The sequence below is a fragment of the Prionailurus viverrinus genome, chromosome B2, assembly GCF_022837055.1.
Source record: "Prionailurus viverrinus isolate Anna chromosome B2, UM_Priviv_1.0, whole genome shotgun sequence".
Lineage (NCBI taxonomy): Eukaryota > Metazoa > Chordata > Mammalia > Carnivora > Felidae > Prionailurus > Prionailurus viverrinus.
The window spans coordinates 121,026,006-121,045,665 of NC_062565.1; the positions used below are offsets into that span (position 1 = coordinate 121,026,006).

At 36.5% G+C, this 19,660-nt stretch overlaps 1 protein-coding gene across 15 annotated transcripts in view; it reads left to right on the plus strand.

Annotated features, from left to right (window-relative positions):
• Positions 1 to 19,660, plus strand: part of EYA4 (EYA transcriptional coactivator and phosphatase 4) — a 279,767-nt gene that overhangs the window by 201,405 nt on the left and 58,702 nt on the right. For 14 of the 15 annotated variants that reach the window (XM_047859475.1, XM_047859474.1, XM_047859481.1 and 11 more), the window contains 2 exons: positions 5,447 to 5,571; positions 16,666 to 16,758. In XM_047859475.1, coding sequence (XP_047715431.1) covers positions 5,447 to 5,571; positions 16,666 to 16,758 — 218 coding nt within the window. The remainder of the gene's footprint in view (positions 1 to 5,446; positions 5,572 to 16,665; positions 16,759 to 19,660) is intronic. The other variant, XM_047859476.1, reaches the window with a different exon arrangement.

Below are 19,660 nucleotides of genomic sequence, written 5' to 3' on the forward strand. Positions count from 1 at the left end.
TCAGCCCACTAAAGTGATTCAAGCAAAGAGAACTTATTGTAAAGATTCAGATAATTGTACTTTGGTTTCCTGGAAACTGGAATATAAAATACCAAGACCACTTTTGTTTTGCAGAAACAGCATAGTTTTCCTCCTCTCTTCAGTGTATGCTCCAACCTTCATTCCTGATTAATTTTCCTTGTTTCTCCATTTTGCATGCGGTCTAAATTGGCTATGAACCCCTAGGCTGCCTTGCAGCTTCAGCAGTAGCACTGACCAGGTGCTTCCCCCAGAATCCCTTTGAAATCATCAAAACCCAGCTACTAGTTTCTAAGAAAATTTCCCATGCTCTCAGTTCATTACTGATTTCTGTCTATTCCACTCCGTGGACATTTCATGTACTTTAATTTTCTTTGTGCAAGATCTGCCTTCCCGTTTGGATCATAAACCCCTGGAGGGTAGGACCGTGTTTTCTTCAGTCAGCAATCCGAACAGCTGTGACCGTGCTTTGCATAGAATAAGCAATCATTAATATTTTGGTCACTTACATTAAAAATACACTGAGTGGGTCCAGTAGGAGATGATCAAGTCATGAACATTCATTATTTATAGTAATTAAGCCTATTACTAGGAATGTGTTATCGAGAGTAGTTTTTTGGGAATACTACTATTTCCTTCTGTGTGTCTTTTTTTAATCTGTCTGCTATAAGCTTTCTATTTATGCTTTTTTCAGAATTTGACTGTAATGTGCCTACCTATGGTTTTCTTTTCCTTTGGCTCATTTGTTGTTCATTGTATTTCAAGGATCTGTGGGTTGGTGTTTCATCAAATTTGGAGAAATTTTGGCCATTACTTACTTCAGTATTGTTCTGTTTCATTCTCTTTCTTGCTTCCCGATAATATTACACAAGTTACTTATACTCAGTTTAATTAGTCTGCCCCAATTTTTGTCATGCTGCTCTAATTTAAGTAATTTCTAATGGCCCAGCTTCAGACTTACTGATTCTTTCTTTTGCAGTGTCTAATCTGCTGTTAAATTCATCCAAAGAATATTTTTATTTAATATATTATAATTTTTGTTCTAGAATTTTCATTTTTTAAATTTCCATTTCTTTTCTATATGCAATATAGATATATATATATGTATATTGCATATTCATATTAATGTACATAAATCTGAGATATATATAAATATGTACAGATTATATATATAAATGTATTATATGTATATATAAATATATATGGCACACATGTATATATATGTGTGTGTGTGTATATATATATGTAACATATTTATTTATATGTATATACCTTGTGTGGGTATATATCTTTTCCTGTAAATTATTTTATATATTTATAATAATTTTTAAATCCTTATCTGCTAATTCTAAAACCTGGGTCATAAACAGACCTGCTTCTGTTTACTATGTTTTCTCTTCACTAGGGTTCACATTTTCCTACTTCTTGTTATGACTCAAAATATTATCCCTGTTTGGGATTCTCTCTCTCCCTCTCTCTGTGTCTTTCCCCTGCTTGTGCTCTTTTTCTTTCTCAAAATAAATAAATAAGCTTTAAAAATATTTATGGTGTTTTGAACATTATATACAAAAGCTCAGTAGAGACTGAAGCATAGTATTTGTTTTGTTGTGTTTATTTCTCAAGTAGTCTAAGTAAGTCCTTGTCTCTGGCTGACAGTTAAGGTGAGGGTTTGAGCATTCACTTTCCCTTTAAGAGTTGAGTTGAGCAGGAGGGGAACTTCCAATCTCTTGAACAACCATCATTCGAACTTCCAGTCTTCTGAATAACTATCATTTTGATATTTCAATATTTGAACTGGAGCAGCATTGACTGAAGTTTCAGGTATTTTTGGTTCGTGTTTCAATCTAGTACTGGCAAGACGTTGTACCTGTAATTTGGTAAATTCACTCATCTATTCTAGTGTGTTTTGTATTGTTTTTATAGATTTCTCAGTGTTTTCTACATAACTAATAATGTTATCTGTGAATTAACAGTATTTTTTCTCTCTTTCAAAACTTTACCTCTTTTATTTATTTATTTTTGTCCTCTTATACTAGCTAATATTACCAGGCAAATGTGTTGAAATGGGAAAAACAGCTAGCTATTCCTGCCTTGATTCTGATCTTTAGGAGAAAAAATTCAGTATTTTTTCATTAAATATGATAGATTTTTCAAGAATGGTCTTCATCAGATGTGAGGAAAATACTTTTAGTTTGCTGAGAGTTTGTATCATGAATGGATGATGAATATTGTCAAATGCTTTTTTTGTACTTGAAATAATATTCTGTTACTATATTGAATTGCATTATTTGCTTTCCAGATGTTTTTTTAAGTTTATTTGTTAACATGAGAGAGAGAGGGGGGAGGGACAGAAAGAGAGGGAGAGAGAGAGAAATATTATATACAAATAATATAGTGAATTATATTTCACTAATTTATTAGTGTAGAATCTGAGCTGAAATCAAGAGTCAGATGCTTAACCCACAGATTTTAAACCCTTTTCCTTTTCTAATATAATCATATAAAGTTATAAATTTCTCATTAACTACTGCTTTATTTGCATTTCACAAGTGATTTGATGTTGCCTTTTTTTGTTTTAAAGACTATTTTTTCTTCAGCTAAAGTTCCACAGCACAGTTGAGAGGATGGTACAGAGATTTCCCATATACCCTCTGCTCCAACTTGAATTCTCTTGACATTGACTTTTGAAGAGAAGTTTTTAATTTTAATAAACCCAGCTTATCATTATTTTTTTTTCATGGATTCTGTCTTTGGTGGTGTTTTCAAAACTCAAAGTCATTCCCAAAGTCATCTAGTTTTCTCTTATGTTATCTTCTAGGAGTTTTATAGTTTTTCATTTTCTATCTAGGTCTGTGATCAATTTTGAATTAATTTTTGTGAAGAGTATAGTGTAGGGTCTGTGTCTAGTTTGTGTGTGTGTGTGTGTGTGTGTCTAGTTTTTCCAGCTCCATTTATTAGAGAAACTGTCTTTACTCCACTGTATTGTCTTTGCTACTCTGTCAAAGATCAGTTTACCGCATGTGGGGTGATTTGATGTGTTTTCATTATTATTTTGTCCTGAGTATTTTCTACATTTGTTTCTACATTTATTTGTGATTTCTTCTTTGACTCATAGGTTACTTAGAAGTGTGGGGTCTAATTTTCAAATATTAATGGTTATTTCATGTATTTTACTATTATTTTCTAATTTAATTCATTGTGGCCAGATTCTATTCTCTATAAGGTTTAATTTAAAATACAATGATGCTTATTTTATTATACCTACCTTGTAGTCCTTTCGATGGACATTCTATGTGCACTTGAAAATAAGATGTATTTTTATAATTATTGGCTGTTAGTGTACTATGTCAGTACAGTCAGTTATGGCATGTTGATGATAATGTCTACTTTTGCAGTTGGTTACTGTGGAGAGAAAGTTATTAAAACTCCAAATATGATCATGGACTGATCAGTTTCTTCCTTTGACGCTGTTAGTTTTTGCTTTGTATGTTTTGAGGCTTGGCTAGTAGGTATGCACATCTAGGATTATTATATCCTGAAGGATTTATCATTTATTTCATTTTCTTAATATTCTCTTTGTATCTGCCAATACTGTTCATTTGGAGGGCCGTTTTGTGTGATATTATAGTAGCCCAAACATTTATCTAATGTTTATTATTTACATGTTATATTGTTTTCTGTCCTTGACCCTGAACCTAGTTGTGCCTTATCACGGTTCAAGTTCCCAGGGAACAGACTCTAACATGGAGATTTATGTGCCAGGAGTTTATTGGGTTGTGCTTTCAGTAGTAATACATTTGAGGGGATGAAGGAAACATGATTAGACTGAGAGACTTTGAACTTCAGTGTAGTTGCAACAAAGGTCTCAACTGATCTTATGGTGGCTCTAGACTTGAGTGACCTTCAGGGTGTGGGAAGTATCTTTATCGCCCTTCATGACTAGTCAGTAGATGAAGGCTAAAGGAAGGAGTGTGATTTGGGGCAAAATGACTCTGGTTGAGATCAAATCTTGGAAAGGAATTTAGTTGAGAACTAACTGTTGGTAACACTCCCAGCAGCTGTAGGAATGAATTCTGAGCAGTACACCATAGTATCACAGTGTACCTGTATTTAAAGTACTTTTCCGGTAGATCCCTAATAGTTGTCCTGTGTCTGTTTATTCCAATCTGACAATCTTTGGCTCTTCATTGGAGCATTTAGTCCATTGATATTTAGTGTAATCGTTGATCTGGTTAGGCGTGAGTATGCTATCTTGCTGTGTGTTTTCTATTTTTCACATATGTTATTTTTTCCTTTCTCTTTTCCTGGTCTTTGAGGTTAATCAAATTTTTAAATGTTTTATTTTAATTATTCCATTGACTTTTTGTTATACTTGTTAGTATTTTTCTTATTAATATTTAATATTGGGATTACTTGGTGTATCCTAAACATCTTATGCCAAATGAAAGAACCTTAAAAGAATATCATTTTGCCCCACTATCCTTTGTGCTATTGACACATATTTTACTCTTATACCATATTATAAATCGCATAATACAATGTTATAGGTGTTTTTTGTTTCAGTTGGCTGTCTTTCATGAATTAAAAGAAAAACAAAGGATAATCTTTTCATTTACCTATATATTTACATTTCAACCACTCTTCATTCCTCCCTGTAGATCTGAGTTTTTATCTGGTATCCTTACTTTCAGCTGAAGGTCTTCAGTATTTTGTATAGGGTTGCATGTTGGTTATAAATTCTCTTAATTTTGGTTTATCTCTTGTGTTTCCCTTCTTTCATTGACGCATGTGTGGCTTCTTTTGGACCACTGTGAAATTCTGCTCTTGAGTTTCTGTTTCCAAAGAGGGTTAGCCTTTCAAGAGTCTCTGCTCAATTCCAACACATTCCCTGAAACAGAAGTTAAGTCAAGTCTTCTATTCCTGAATAGATACTAAAGTTGTAACAACTCTAACCCTCAGTCCTTAGGCTCAGTTTTAAGCTCTGGGTCCACAAGGTCAGCCAGAAGTTTCTGCTCTGGCTTTGAGTTTATACTTTATTTCACTGGTGCCTGGGGACATCAAATTTTAGGAGTCACATATTTTCAACATTTCTACATGTTTATAACGAAGATGATTAATGTAGGAGGGAGGATAATCTATATCAACTCAAACAGCTAAGATGACAGAATCTGCTATCTTCTGTACTTCATTATATACAAGAGTAAGATTATAAGTAAACTAATTACGAGGCTCATTACCGTGGAAGTTTTATTTATTTATTAATTGTTGATGGACTGTCATGTTCACCTGGTTAGCAAAGAAGTCTTAGCTATCGGTTTCAATTCTTACTATGAGATTTCATGTGTGCTCGGTGGAATGATATATATAGTTTATTAAGAAATTATTGCTAAGATTTCAGCTTTCTCTCTGTTGCTTCCTGCTTTCACAGGTCTATGGAAATGCAGGACCTAGCAAGTCCTCATCCTCTTGTCGGAAGTGGTGATACTCCTGGTAGCTCCAAACTGGAGAAGGCTAATCTCAGCAGCACATCGGTCACCACAAATGGGACAGGAGGTAAGTGTACCACCCTGAAGAAACCCGGAATGATGTTTCAGTGTTCGCTATTATTCCACATGTGAGGGATATGCTAATAAGTAACCTTATTAGCAATAACCTAGCCAGTATTATATCCAAGGAATATATATGGCTAATAAGTTATTGATTATGCTGTTGATTTTATTGAAACTTTTACATCTCCTCGGTAGCTGGAAATTTTCGGAAAGAATAAATAGCCCTGAATAACATTTTAAGGGCTTTTAACAAAGCTTCCTTTTTGTATTTGCCCTTGTCGGTATTCGAAAAAAAATACAGAAAATGTGACCGAAAAGATTTGCACTCTGATCTTGAGAGAGAGAGAAAAGAAGAGAAGAGAAGAGAAATTATACTAGTTACACTAGTTTTTGGTTTAATTTCGAATTGTAGGGGAAAGGCTACCCCCAATTCTTTCTTAAAAACCTTTTTCTTAAAAGTGGTTTGAGAATAGAAAAATATGCCTGCTGCATTTTCTTTTCAAAGAGAGTAATACCTAATGTATTTAAAATGAGGATAAAAATTTTTCATGTATTTTCTCATTTGATTAACCTATAATTATGGCGAAGCATATGGTAACACTAATAGTCATTTCAAATATTCTGTCCTACTGATTTTATAGAAGGCATTTAGCCATCATAAAATTTGGTCTAATTTTTGCATCAGAATATACAGAGATGACATATATACACACATATTATGTGTAAGCTACTTCTTAAATTATTCACCATCGTTTTTAAGTTTTATATATCTGTTTTAGTCAATAGGAGAAAAATTATATGAAATTTGTTTTAAAATATAAACTAATCATATTATTAGATAACAACATTTGCCACATCATATTTTCTTTTAAATTTTTAATAAGTATTTGTGAAACTGGTACACCTCTTCCCATTTATTTTAAAATAGCTGTGCAAGCTAAAAAATTTTTTGTGAAGTTGTGTGCATTGCAACTCACCTGTATTTAATGATGTTTTACACCAAACCCTCTGTAGATTAACATTTTCCTTGTTGATAATGTTTATTTGTCTCTAAACATGCATCTATACTCTTAGCTTATTAATTGGAGGATTGCAAATTTGTAAGATTGTTCAGTGATGATTCCTGGTGCAAGAACATTTGTACTTAAACCTTCACTTGCGTACGTATAATAAGATTTTTTAAAAGTCTGGAATCAAACCTTGGGAATTCACTAATCGTCAGGCATATATATTTAACCGAACTAAAACAGACCTGATAAAATAAAATGTAAAAGTCATACAGTGCAGGTATAATTTGGGCTAAAAGGTCAGGGAACAGTGCAAGCTTTGAAGACTATTCATGTACGGAGGGCAGGCATTCAGACAATGAACCCTTACGCTGTTCCTGTTCTCAGGGGACAACATGACTGTTTTAAACACTGCAGACTGGTTGCTGAGTTGCAACACCCCCTCTTCTGCAACAAGTATGAGAGATGATGGTACACTGCATGTGTTTGGGTGTGTGGTGTTGCCCTTCTGGTGTGCTTTCTGTCGCTTTTTCTGTCTGCACTTCCTTTTCTGTGTTCGGTACTTGTAAAGAAAAAGGAGAGATAAACGTGACTTTTTGTTGCTTATAGATAAGCTGACTATGTTTTTTTTCTTACCAGCTAGTATTCTAATAGTAGATTCCTTAGATCAGTAGCCTTCTTCTCTGACATTTTTTGTAATGTACAAACAGATGCATCTGTTGTTTTTCTAACTGCATATCGTTCGATTAAGTGGGTAATTCAGCACAGCACTCCTATCAATAAGAGCAGGTGAAGCATATTGTACATGTACACAACCTCAGTCATCGCCATAACCTACAGGCTGTCTTTATTTAAATTCTGAACGTGGCAAAAAGATAGTTGCCATTTTATGGACTTCAATAAATGTTCCTATTAAAATACCTAAAGTAACATAAACATTTAAAATTCCACCATTTAGGGGCGCCTGGGTGGCTGAGTCGGTTGAGCGTCCGACTATGGCTCAGATCATGATCTCACAGCTCGTGAGTTCAAGCCCTGCGTCGGGCTCTGTGCTGACGGCTCAGAGCCTGGAGCCTCCTTCTGCTTCTGTGTCTCCCTCTCTGTCTGCCCCTAACTCCACTCGCATTCTGTCTCTGTCTCTTTCAAAAATAAACATTAAAAAAAATTTTTTTAATTCCACCATTTAAAGAATTATCAGTGATGAAAGCTGTACATTTAAAATTATAAATTAATATTAACTCTTACAATACATTGAACTATAGATATTTACTTCATATACATAAAATATATAAAAGTATAAACAAACTATTTCTAAATCAAAAGTTAATACACTAACAAAATTAAGAACTAAAAGCAAAACTATAACACTAACATGGAATCATCCAATATTAAGATTAAAAAGAAAACCTCTCTACCTATTGGAAATGTGCATTACAAGAAAGAAGTTAGGATAGGCAGTTTGGCTGGACCTTGCTGTGTCTCTGATTAAATCAAAATATATGACCAGTGAATGAAGAATACTCCGTTATGCCCATTACTTACATCTTTATAGTTCTGGCTTGAATTTTTTTTTTCGATTCCACACTTAAAATATACTTTCTTAAAAATTTTTTAATGTTTACTTATTTTTGTGAGAGAGAGAGAGAGAGAGAGAGAGAGAGCGCGCGTGAGCACGCATGAGTGGGGGAGGGGCAGAGAGAGAGAGGGAGACACAGAATCCAAAGCAGGCTCCAGGCTCCCAGCTGTCAGCACAGAGCCTGATGCGGGGCTCGAACTCATAGAGTTCGAGTTAGACGCTTACCCATTTTAGCCACCCAGGTGCCCCAAAATATACTTTTTATACTTAAAAATATGTTGAAGAATTTCGTTTCTCTTAATTGTAACTCAGGGATCTCTTTCTGTAAAGAGCCAGATAGCAAATATTTTAGCCTTTATAGAACATACTGTGTTTGTTTCAGCTACTCAGCTCTGCCATCATAACTCAGAAAGCAGCCATGGGCAATGCATAAATAAATTAATGAGATTCATTAGGTTCCAATAAAACCTTATTTTTGGGTCCCAGTATTTAAATTTCATAATTGTCAAATCATAAAATATTCTAGTTTTGATGTGTTTTTTTAAAACAGTGTGTTGAAAAACATTTTTTTTTAGCTCACGGCTGTTGTTCTGCTCTAAAATATTCATGTAACACGGACAGCTTTACCATAGTGAATGCGTACAATCAGTGTTTAGTGATTTAGATCTAGTCTCAACCAGAAACATTTTTCTAAGTGTTAAGCATCAGATTTTCCAAGTTCTTAGTGTTAACGTTAAGATTCATGTGGCCGTGTAAAAAAACGAGGACTTCCGTGCCAAGAGGAGGAGCACACTTACTAACTGTGTCACCTTAAACAAGTTACTTAACCTCTCCAAGCTTCAATCTCTTTCTAAAACGGAGGATGAGGGGCGCCTGGGTGGCGCAGTCGGTTAGGCGTCCGACTTCAGCCAGGTCACGATCTCGCGGTCCGTGAGTTCAAGCCCCGCGTCAGGCTCTGGGCCGATGGCTCAGAGCCTGGAGCCTGTTTCCGATTCTGTGTCTCCCTCTCTCTCTGCCCCTCCCCCGTTCATGCTCTGTCTCTCTCTGTCCCAAAAATAAATAAACGTTAAAAAAAAAAATTTAAAAAGGAGGATGATAATATTTCCTTGGGAAAGCTTTTGTTTTTAGTTAGATAGCATATACAAATTGTTTGCCAATAAACATGAGTATATTTCCCTTTCTTTAATTAATAATTCAATTATAACTAGGCAATAGTTTTTAAGGAAGTTGAAAACATGCATCGTGTTAAAAGACTCTCCAGTGCTTTGTCACGTAATAAATTCTTCTGCATTTAGAATGTGTAAACCGGCCAAAGAAGATAAACTTTTAGTAGTAAAATATTAGGTGTACTTTGATTATTAATGATACAGTCCTAGTGGCAAATTGAGATGAAATTTATGAATTTATGGATTTTAATCACATTGGAGTACTTACTTTTTGGGTGTATGTTGGGTGTCTATAACACAAACAAGGATTTGGTGTATAATCTCTCCCATTGACAGTAATCTTGGAGTTTTTTGTTGGAATTGGATCACTATAAAATTATAATGAAAGGAAAAAGCAAAAGCTAAGTTCGTGGCTTTTCAAAATCCTTCCATTAACTTTGAGATTTTCAAAAAGATTTTAATTGTATAGTTTTTACTAATATGAATAAGTTCATAGTGTCACCTTAATATCCTACCATACTACATTGGTACTCTTTAAATGTATTACATTAGGGGCGCCCGGGTGGCTCAGTCGGTTGAGCCACCAACTTCGACTCAAGTCATGATCTCACAGCTTGTGAGTTCGAGCCCCACATTGGCCTCTGTGCCGACAGTGCGGAGCTTGATTCGGATTCTGTGTCTCCCTCTCTCTCTGCCTGTAACCCACTCGCATTCTGTCTCTGTCCCTCTCAACAATAAATAAACATTAAAAAAAATTAAATATATTACATTATCCTTGAAGTGATTTAAAATGCTTCAACACCGTAGTCTTAATTATATAATTACATCTGCAGACTGATACTAGAAACTAACTTTCCTTTCAAGCTTTTGTTGCTTATAAAATGGTTAAAATGTAGAACTGTCAGTAAAAGTGTAATAAATGCGCTCATACCCTAGCATACAGACCAGTGGTCAACACACTTTTTCTGTAAAAGGTCAGATAGTGAATATTTCAAGCTTGCAAGCTATTGTTGCACAAAAACAGCCATAGACAATGCATCAATGAAAGGCCTTGGCTGTATTCAAACACAACTTAATCTATGAATACTGAAATTTGAATTCAAAAAAATTTTCACAGGTCACAAATATTCTTCTTTTGATATTCTTAAACTGTTAAAAAATGTAAAAGCCATTCTTAGTGCACAGACTACAGAGAAACAGGCCATGGGGAAGATTTGGCACATGGGATGCAGTTTGCCCACTCCTGATACAGGGCTATACGTATTCTCTATATACTTCATTATATGCATATGTAGGCATGTAAATGCATGCCAGTCATATGAAAAGGTACTTCCAGGTATAGGTAAGATTTTAATTTGCTTAGTGTTTCAAGATTCGTGATTAGCTATACTTTACAAAAACACTTATGTCTGTTGGGATTGCTTAGGGTAGGATCAAAAAGTGGATTTTCACTTTCTCAATTAAAACGTATCAAGTTCCTGTTATATGCCAGGTTCTGTGCTAGGAAATGGGAACCCAGTGACCTATAGAATACGATATTGTCCAGCAAGGGACCAAAAGTCTAGCAGAAAGAAACAGACAAGAAAATAATGAGTGCGTAATGTGTTCAAGGTGAGTACATAACACAGAGAGGGAATATTTGATTATACATGGAGATTAAGAAGCTACTTTAAAGAGAAGGTTTGGGGGAACCAAAATTGGACATTCTGATCAGGTTTATAGCATTTTCTGTATTTGAAAACCTACATGTCGTAGGAAAGAATCTTCCAGAATTTTAAATATATAGGTGATTGACTCATGCAAGGGATTTGTTTCTGGATGTTCTGTGTTCGTGCAATAGAGCCATCTACCATCATGGCTCTACTCCTTTTAGATTTTCTTTTTTGGAACGAAAGCCATACATTGCTTTGTCAAATTGTTTGACAAAATTAAACACTTTCTGGATATTTAGGAATGAAAGGTGCTTGGAGCTCATAGATTTTAAGGTGAATATATTGATACAGACGAACATAAATCATAGGCTGTACTAATTATTAAAACCGGTAGGCGATACTGTGTGCTCCCCTGTAGTGTTATAAATTGTACCTTCCTGATCTCACTCTGCCTGAAATTCTTTTTAGAACCTGTGCTGTCAGAAGGAGCTGTGGGTGATTTTGTGGTTCAGAAAGGAGGATATTTTGAGCTAACATATAGATGTCTTTTAAGCATACACCAGTTTAAAGGCAGATTTTGGAAGTGAATGTAAAATGTAAATTACTTGTGTTACTTTCTCTTTCAAGAATGAAGTCTGCTATTACAACTAATGAACACCAACTTTGAATTTTTACAATAAAGCAGACTTTCTCCACAAATAATTAATGTACATTCATGCTGTACTTGAGTTCCAAAGATAATCTGAACAGGCAAGGTTAAATGTGCTTCAAAAATATGCATAGGAGGGTCTGGATGAAGGTTGAGGCATGAAGAGAGGAAATCAGTGTAGCCATAGCTGAAAGCTGACAAGAATCACATACAATCTTGATTTAATCCATAGATATCAGTTATCTTTGAAGGTAAAAAATAAAAGCCAATTATACAATATATTAAAATCAATATATTAAAATTATTTTGACTTTTTTCTTTTTTTTCCCCAGTGTTTCCAACGCTCTCCGAAAAACATCCAAATTGTAAATGCATAAGTAGTAGCAGGGTGCTGACAATTCAAATACTTCTTGAATAATAAGTTCTGTACAAAGGGCTATCTATAGTTTCTCATTGCATTGTAAGAAAAACCCTGAACTACTGGATTAATCCTGGATCCTAAATTACTTATTTTGAACATATAGAAGGGCAAACACCACAATACTCTTAAGGGCAGTAAAATATGATCATTATTTTTGATATCAAAACATTTGTAAATTTCATTTTGTTGAAAAATATGTCTATCTCTTATAAAAGATTGTCCCAGGGACGCCTGGGTGGCTCAGTTCAGTTAAGCGTCCAACTTCAGCTCAGGTCATGATCTCACTGTTGGTGGGTTCAAGCCCCGCATTGGGCGTTGAGCTGACAGCTCGGAGCCTGGAGCCTGCTTCGGATTCTGTGTCTCCCCCTCTCTCTCTCTGCCCCTCCCCCACTTGCACTCTGTCTCTGTCTCTTGAAAATAAATAAATGTTAAAAAAAATTTTTTTTAAGTGTCCTTTCCACTTTATAGCATGTAATAATTGTGTACATTGTCCTGATAAGTTCAAAGCCCTATTGAACATCTATGTTAATTTGAGAAAAATGAAATACAGTCAGAAAAAAATACATTTGAACATGACACTGAATATACACTGATAATCATTTGGAATGAGGATTTTGTGTGTTTTAGAAAACAATAAGATATTTCATTGATGGCTATCTTTCTAGTAATGCCTTACACATATGTAACTAAAAAAATTTTGCCTGCCACTACAAAAGTATATAGTATATGAATTTCCAGTGCAGAAACAAAAGCAAGACAAAAAATGGAATACATTTCAAATATATTTGGACCTTTATTGAAAATGACCTGCAGTGTTCAAACTTTATAATTAAAGTAGTGTTTTCTTTAGACGAGTTACCTGTTTTATTATAAATATTAAGATACTCATTCAGGGGCGCCTGGGTGGCGCAGTCGGTTGAGCGTCCGACTTTAGCCAGGTCACGATCTCGCGGTCCGTGAGTTCGAGCCCCGCGTCGGGCTCTGGGCTGATGGCTCAGAGCCTGGAGCCTGTTTCGGATTCTGTGTCTCCCTCTCTCTCTGCCCCTCCCCCGTTCATGCTCTGTCTCTCTCTGTCCCAAAAATAAATAAACGTTGAAAAAAGATACTCATTCATATCCTAACATCTTTCCAACCAACGAATCATATACAGAATATCCATTTCACTTCTCTTAAGTTTCCTGCCCCTGAAAAAGCAAATTATTGATCATTATTTGATTTTTTTTAAAAAAAAAACAAACCAAAATAACTGCATTTTACTTGAAGCTCAAGAGATGTTTGTTGACACCCACTTAACTTGAGAATACTTTATTTTCTGTGGTAGCGTAATTAAAGTTCCCTCTTTTCCCCTTTGTTCTTATCTGCATATGAAAAATAGATGAGCATTAATGTGCAGTTTTTACCCAAATGTTAACACCCATTTGTTGAGTGATTGCTTTAAAACCCATGCATGTTAGTACACTGAACATACCTTGACATTTACGCTTTACTTCATGTACTTTCTATGGATGCCTTTTCTCAGTAAAATGAAACTTCTCTGTCTGTCTTTGACTAAATGCAGACCTTTAAAATTTTAATGAGAGATGTTTCCACTATAATGAATGCAACCACAAACTCTGTCTCCCTTTTCTTCCTTCTCCTTTGACCACCTGAAACTTTCAAATTGAGGACATTATAATCACTATCAATACAAAGTTGGGATCCACAGTAACATAACTAATCCCTGTGTCTGGCTCCTGGACTACTTTCGTAGACCCAGCTCACGTTCTGCTCCTTTCTCCTCTATTCACAAATATGTAATACTATCTATTTTACAAGTATTATTTATAGATTTAGGAAATTAGCCAGTATTAGAATTTGGAAGTTTCGAGAGACTGTCTTCTTGTATGAGTTTTGAGGAAGGCTTCAGACTCTGCTTTTTTTGTCAGAAGTCACAAGTGGACATTGCATCGCAGAGAGAGCTTTACATCCATCTAGGTCACACTCTGGGTCATCATACAGATGAAAGGGATTCTCGATTAGTTAGTGCTTCCTGTCCGGCAGTAGGGTTTAGAATCTAGATTCCAAAACCATCGAACTCTAGCTCTTACTAGCTGTGTGACTATAGGAAAATTCTTTAGCTACTGTGTACTTCAGTATCATTATCTGGAAGAAGTAAGATGGTCATATTATCTACCTCATATGATTATCATGAGAAAGAAATGAGTTCATATCTGTAAGGCACAGCAACAGCACCCGGCACGGTTAAGTATCTTTGAAGTGTGTGCTGTTTTTATCTGCTTTCAAACTGGTTGCTCATTGTCTTTTATAAGATTTTGTGAGAAAGAAACGGAAACCATACTTTAGTAGCCTGTTCCCGTATTTTGCAGTTTTCATTTTTCATTTTTTTTTTTTAATTTTTAGAGTTTATTTACTTATTGGGAGAGGGAGAGGGAGGGAGCACGCACAAGCAGGGAAGGGGCGGGGAGAAGGAGAGACAGAATCCTAAGCAGCCTCCACACCATCAGTGCGGAGCCCTGTGCGGGGCTCAGACTCACAAACTGTGAGATCATGACCTGAGCCAAGATCAAGAGTCAGATGCTTCACCGACTGAGCCACTGAGGTGTGCCTTGAAGTTTTCATTTTTAGCATAGTGTTCTTTCTTTTTTTTTTTTTAAAGTTTATTTTTGAGAGAGAGAGAGAAGGAGACAGAGTATCTGTATGAAGCTGGCTCTGTGCTGACAGCCGACAGCCCGACGGGGGGCTCAATCTCACAAACCGCAAGATCTTGACCTGAGCCGAAGTCAGAGGCTCCACCGAATAAGCCACACAGGCGCCCCAACGTAGTTTTCTTAAGTATGCTGTCTAGGGGATAACCCCGTTCTTATCACTCTCCGAGCCTTTGTAAAGAGTCCCTGCTGGGAACAGTTATGCCATTTTCATGCCTAAAGGAAGGCAGCTGGTTATGGTGGAGAGATTGTGGATGTAGAGCTAAAAAGACCTGAGTTCAGATCTTAGCTCCCTCCTCTCCTGCAGTAGAACATATGCAAGCTCTCGAGCCTGCCCTTCAGCAGCTTCCTGTGGTGGAAAATAGATAAAGTGGTTCACATTGGTGGGAGTTGTTTTAACGATTAGCTACGTGTAAATGGTCTAGCACATAGCAAGCTATTGATACATGATTTTGTAGTAGTAAATAATTTTGTTGTGTTAAATATAATTAGTAGTCAAGTGTAATGTACATGGACTGCTCCACAAATCACTACTGTAAAGTATTAACCACCAGTTCATTATTTATCATCCTACAAGTAACTAGACACTAATTCTTAGATTATCGTTGCTATTGAAAAATAGGTCAACCTTACACTTCCTTTTTGCTGGGATAAGTAATCCAGATTTCTTTACTTCTTCATTCCAACCTTTGCAGTTCTCCTCTGAATCTTTCGTCAGATCTTCATGATATTATTAAATCATGGATGCTAAATTAACCTCAGGGCTCACTGAGGGAGGGTCTGGTCCATTCTGTCCATGTGAAAAGAGAGCATAATCGTTACTGCATGTTTCTCCATCAGTTAATTGCTTTTCTAACAGAGTAACTTTGCTGACTGGCTTGGTTGATGGGGACGCTCTGACCCCACTATTCTTTTGGTCACGTTTGCTCTTGGTTGGCGAGTCTTCAGTTTTCTTCTTTATAGTTTTCTGCTTGCTTCTAACTTCTTTCACTTTATCATCCCATTTATGACCAGGAAACCTAAGAGGTGTTAAGTAGAAAATCATTTAGTTTATCCCCTTGCTGCTGTGATCTATGTAGCAGAGCGTTGCCCACAAAGGGAAAATATGGTGTGACAAAAACAGGTGGAGGCTTTTTCACGGCTCCCCTCCCCCACTCACTGCATCTAGTAGTGACAATTATAAATGCCAGCCTACATCATTCCCAAGTGAAGATTTTGGCCAAACACACCACTTCAAAGTAGAAATAACACATTAAAGGGTTTTCAGAAGATGTACTTGCTGCTGTAGAAATTATCTCTGTCTCTCTGCTTAGCTCTGTAATGCAATAAAAATTGTTACACCATTAAAATAAAAAGCCCAACATCTTAGGACTCTTTAGTATTTTTTAGAGCAGAAATTTATTGAGTGCCTCATTTCCACCCGTCACCGGAACAGGTCCATGGTTTCTGTATTTGCATTCGCCTCCATTGTCCTCTCAGGCAGTCAGTCTTTTTTTTTTTTCTTCTTTTTAACGTCTCCTCGGGAAGAATAAAATATAAGCTAGTAAATCTCTTTGTTATGATTTGGATGAAATGTGCTGAAGACTGACTGTGATTCCCTTTTTCTGTCTTGTGACTGTAATCCCAGCGTGTGCCTAGGTGAGTTACACATGCAAATAAGTGTACTGCCGGTTCCCTGTTCAAGGTCGACTGCCTTGAAAAACCGGATCTGAGCGAACTAGCTTAGGCAGAGGACTCTCATACTGAATCCTCTATAAATGCATGCCCACTTTCTAGAAGCTAAATTAACAAAACTCTCCTCATCGACCTCTCAAGTTTTCTCTTGCATGCCCATGGTAGCGTGAAAAACCACTAGTGGAACAGTCAGCGTCTTTGATAAAAATTTAGAATTCAAACTCACATGTACTTATTCTTCTACATAGTGTCTCTCCTTGCAGTCAAAACAGAGCCTTTGAACAGCAGTGAAGCGGCCACCACCTCTGGAGATGGAGCCCTTGACACTTTTACTGGGTCAGGTAAAGCCTTAAGCTCATGTGTTGCTACATACACATCGGGGTACATACACATGGTCTTCCTAGCGAACACGCGGCGTAAATACCAAAGCGGAGTTTTGAGAATGCGGACTGTTCCAAACTTAACAAGAGGCTTACTTTCTTGAGAACTTACTGTCGCAACCCTGTATATTTTTCAAAAAAATCTGTCTGGAATCGTGTTGCTGGATTTTCAGTGGCCAGCAAGACAACCCTCTGCCGTTCTTGTTAGAAACAGGCAGAGCTGGCTCCCTTTGTAATTATTTTATACAGTGTTTAATTTGATAATTAGGTTGTAATAGTTGCCTTTGTTCCCTTAACTTGTCCATTTAAATGGCATTAAAAACCCCCTTCTCTCCCAACATTCGAGATGTAAAACTATCCATTTGATTCCTTCTAAATAACCTTGTTTCCTCTCCGGGTTTAAAAAAATCCTCCTGTGTAAGCAGCTGAGTGACAAGTATTAAAGGTTAATGGGCTGCAGGAAGACACATGCTGGTTGCATTAGAACCCAGCCTGAGAGCACTACTTTGACTCAGTGCTTCAAAGAGAACAATAGCGTGTCTTTAAACGTCAATCCCTTTAAATATAAATACCTGATAACTCCCAGGTGGGCCCAAAGGACGCGCATTAAGTTGACTTCATTAAAGATTTTAAGTTACGCTATTTTGTTTAATTTATGATCCGGTGAAAGGATTTTTTTTTTTTTTAAACCTGAGGAGGAACTTGAATAGCACAAAGATGAACAGTAAACCTAGAAGAGTATCTGTGGTAATTACATCTTGATTCTGTTATTCGACTGTAAGATGTCTTATGTTTTATCCGTATTCTCACATACAAAGGTTTTATGTGAAAAGAGTTGAGGTATATCCTTGAGTATAATATCATTGTAGCATGCGTTTGATTTTTATAGATACAGATGATCCCAGTTCATTTGTTCACACACTGATCGGGGTCAGTTACCATGTATTCATATAAATGTTAGTACCCCAGACAGAGAGAGGTAATAATTCATACAGTCTGCATAGAAACTCACATGTGCTAATCTGTATCCCTTCTAGCAATTCACTTGCCTCCCAGGAGATAGATAGGTACCAGCTTACTCTAGCATTCTTTATTGTTCACCTACCATATCCCTTGTAAACTTTTTGCAGAACGAATGCTTCTGAACACATTTTTAGGGAAAGGAACGGAATCACTAATTGCTGACATCCTTAAATAGTATACCACCAGCTAATTGAAAGCTAAGTGACAAAATCGTACAATGGTAGCTCCAGAAAGAATTATGGAGGTCTCTGATCTGTTTTATAGGCGAGAATACAGAGACACAGATAAGTTAAAAGTGGTTAAGGCCAGATGGTCCAGGCCTCCCAGCTGGTCACTGGTATAAATGAGTACAGAACAGTGTTCTGATCAGTCTTGCCATGACTTCTGGAAGACCTCATTGGAAAATACAAAACTGGAAAACAAAAGTGCTGTAAACAGTCATCCTGTCTAAAATTCAGTCACATTATCTTTACAAATAGTTTGCCAGTTTTCATTTAAGGATTATCCAGGGCTGTGCTGTCCAGTCGTCACTGGCCATATGTGGCTATTTAAGTGTAAATTATTGAAAATTTGGCTTTAAAAGTAAAAATTGTGTCTCTCGTCACACCAGTCACATTACAAGCGTTTAATGGCTGCATGTGACCTTTTAGTGGCCACCACGTTGAACAGCTCAGATACAGAATATTTCCAGCACCACGGACGAGGTTCTTTTGGACAATGTTCCAGGTCAGGGATTCTCAACAGCAGTACTATTAAAAATTGGGTAACTTTTTTTTTTTTAGTGGAAGATCTGTCATCTGCCTTGTTAGATGTTCAACAACACCCCTATCATCTATCCCAGAATGGCAGTATGACAACCAAAAATGTCTCCAGACATTTTAAATGTCCCCCGGCAGGCAAAATTCCTGCCTACCCCCCTACCTCCCTCCCCATCCGCCACTCCATTGAGAGTCACTGATCTAAGGTGTCACAGTAATTAGAGTAACACCTTAAAATTGTTTGTATCACCCTCTGAGAATCTGGTAATATTGTATAGAAGTTTGTTGTAATTAATTCTCAGGACATTTTGAAAACAAGCAGGTTCCTTACTTTTATGTGCAGCGATGATGAAGTATAATGAGCCGAGTGCTTTGGGTAATGTCTCTTAATTAATTAAATGACAATGGGGAGTAAGAGGAAAGTCTCCCAAATCTGTACACGGTATCTCCAGAAACCCTACCGGAGACGAGACTGCCCTGTGGAGAAACGGACTTTACTTTGGTCGGCATAATCTCACCCCACTTTAGCCACGTTTTGGTGTTTCTTGTTATCTGCAGATCCATGAGTTAGAATACATATGTCAATTTTAGTTAAGAAGCACCAGCTCTCCCAGTTTTATGTGAACGTGTCAGTTTTCTGAGCCAACGGTTTTGCATTCTGTTTAGAAAGTGAATATAAAGACATTACCATGACATTTCAAAGGTTGAGTCTTGATACTGGCATGGGTACATATTTTCATGATTGTCTGGATTCATTCATTCGAGGGAGGAAGCATCCTGTATATTCAGATTCATTCAGATATATGGGAGGTTTTGTTTTTTCCTGCAATAATTTTGCTCTTCAGCTCATTTTATAAAAGCTGCTGTGGTGAATGGTTCTTTTCATTATTTGATGTCCCTTCGGAAAAGCCTTGTGATTTACAATCTTGAGAAGAACTGATTACTGTAAAGTCTTGAGTGTGCCAAAGCACCGTGTTATAAATAAGACACAAAAACACATGGAGTTATGCCTCATTTAACTCTATTTTTGCCAAACAGAGCATTCACTATTGTGAGCTAATTAATCACACTGGATTTCCTGT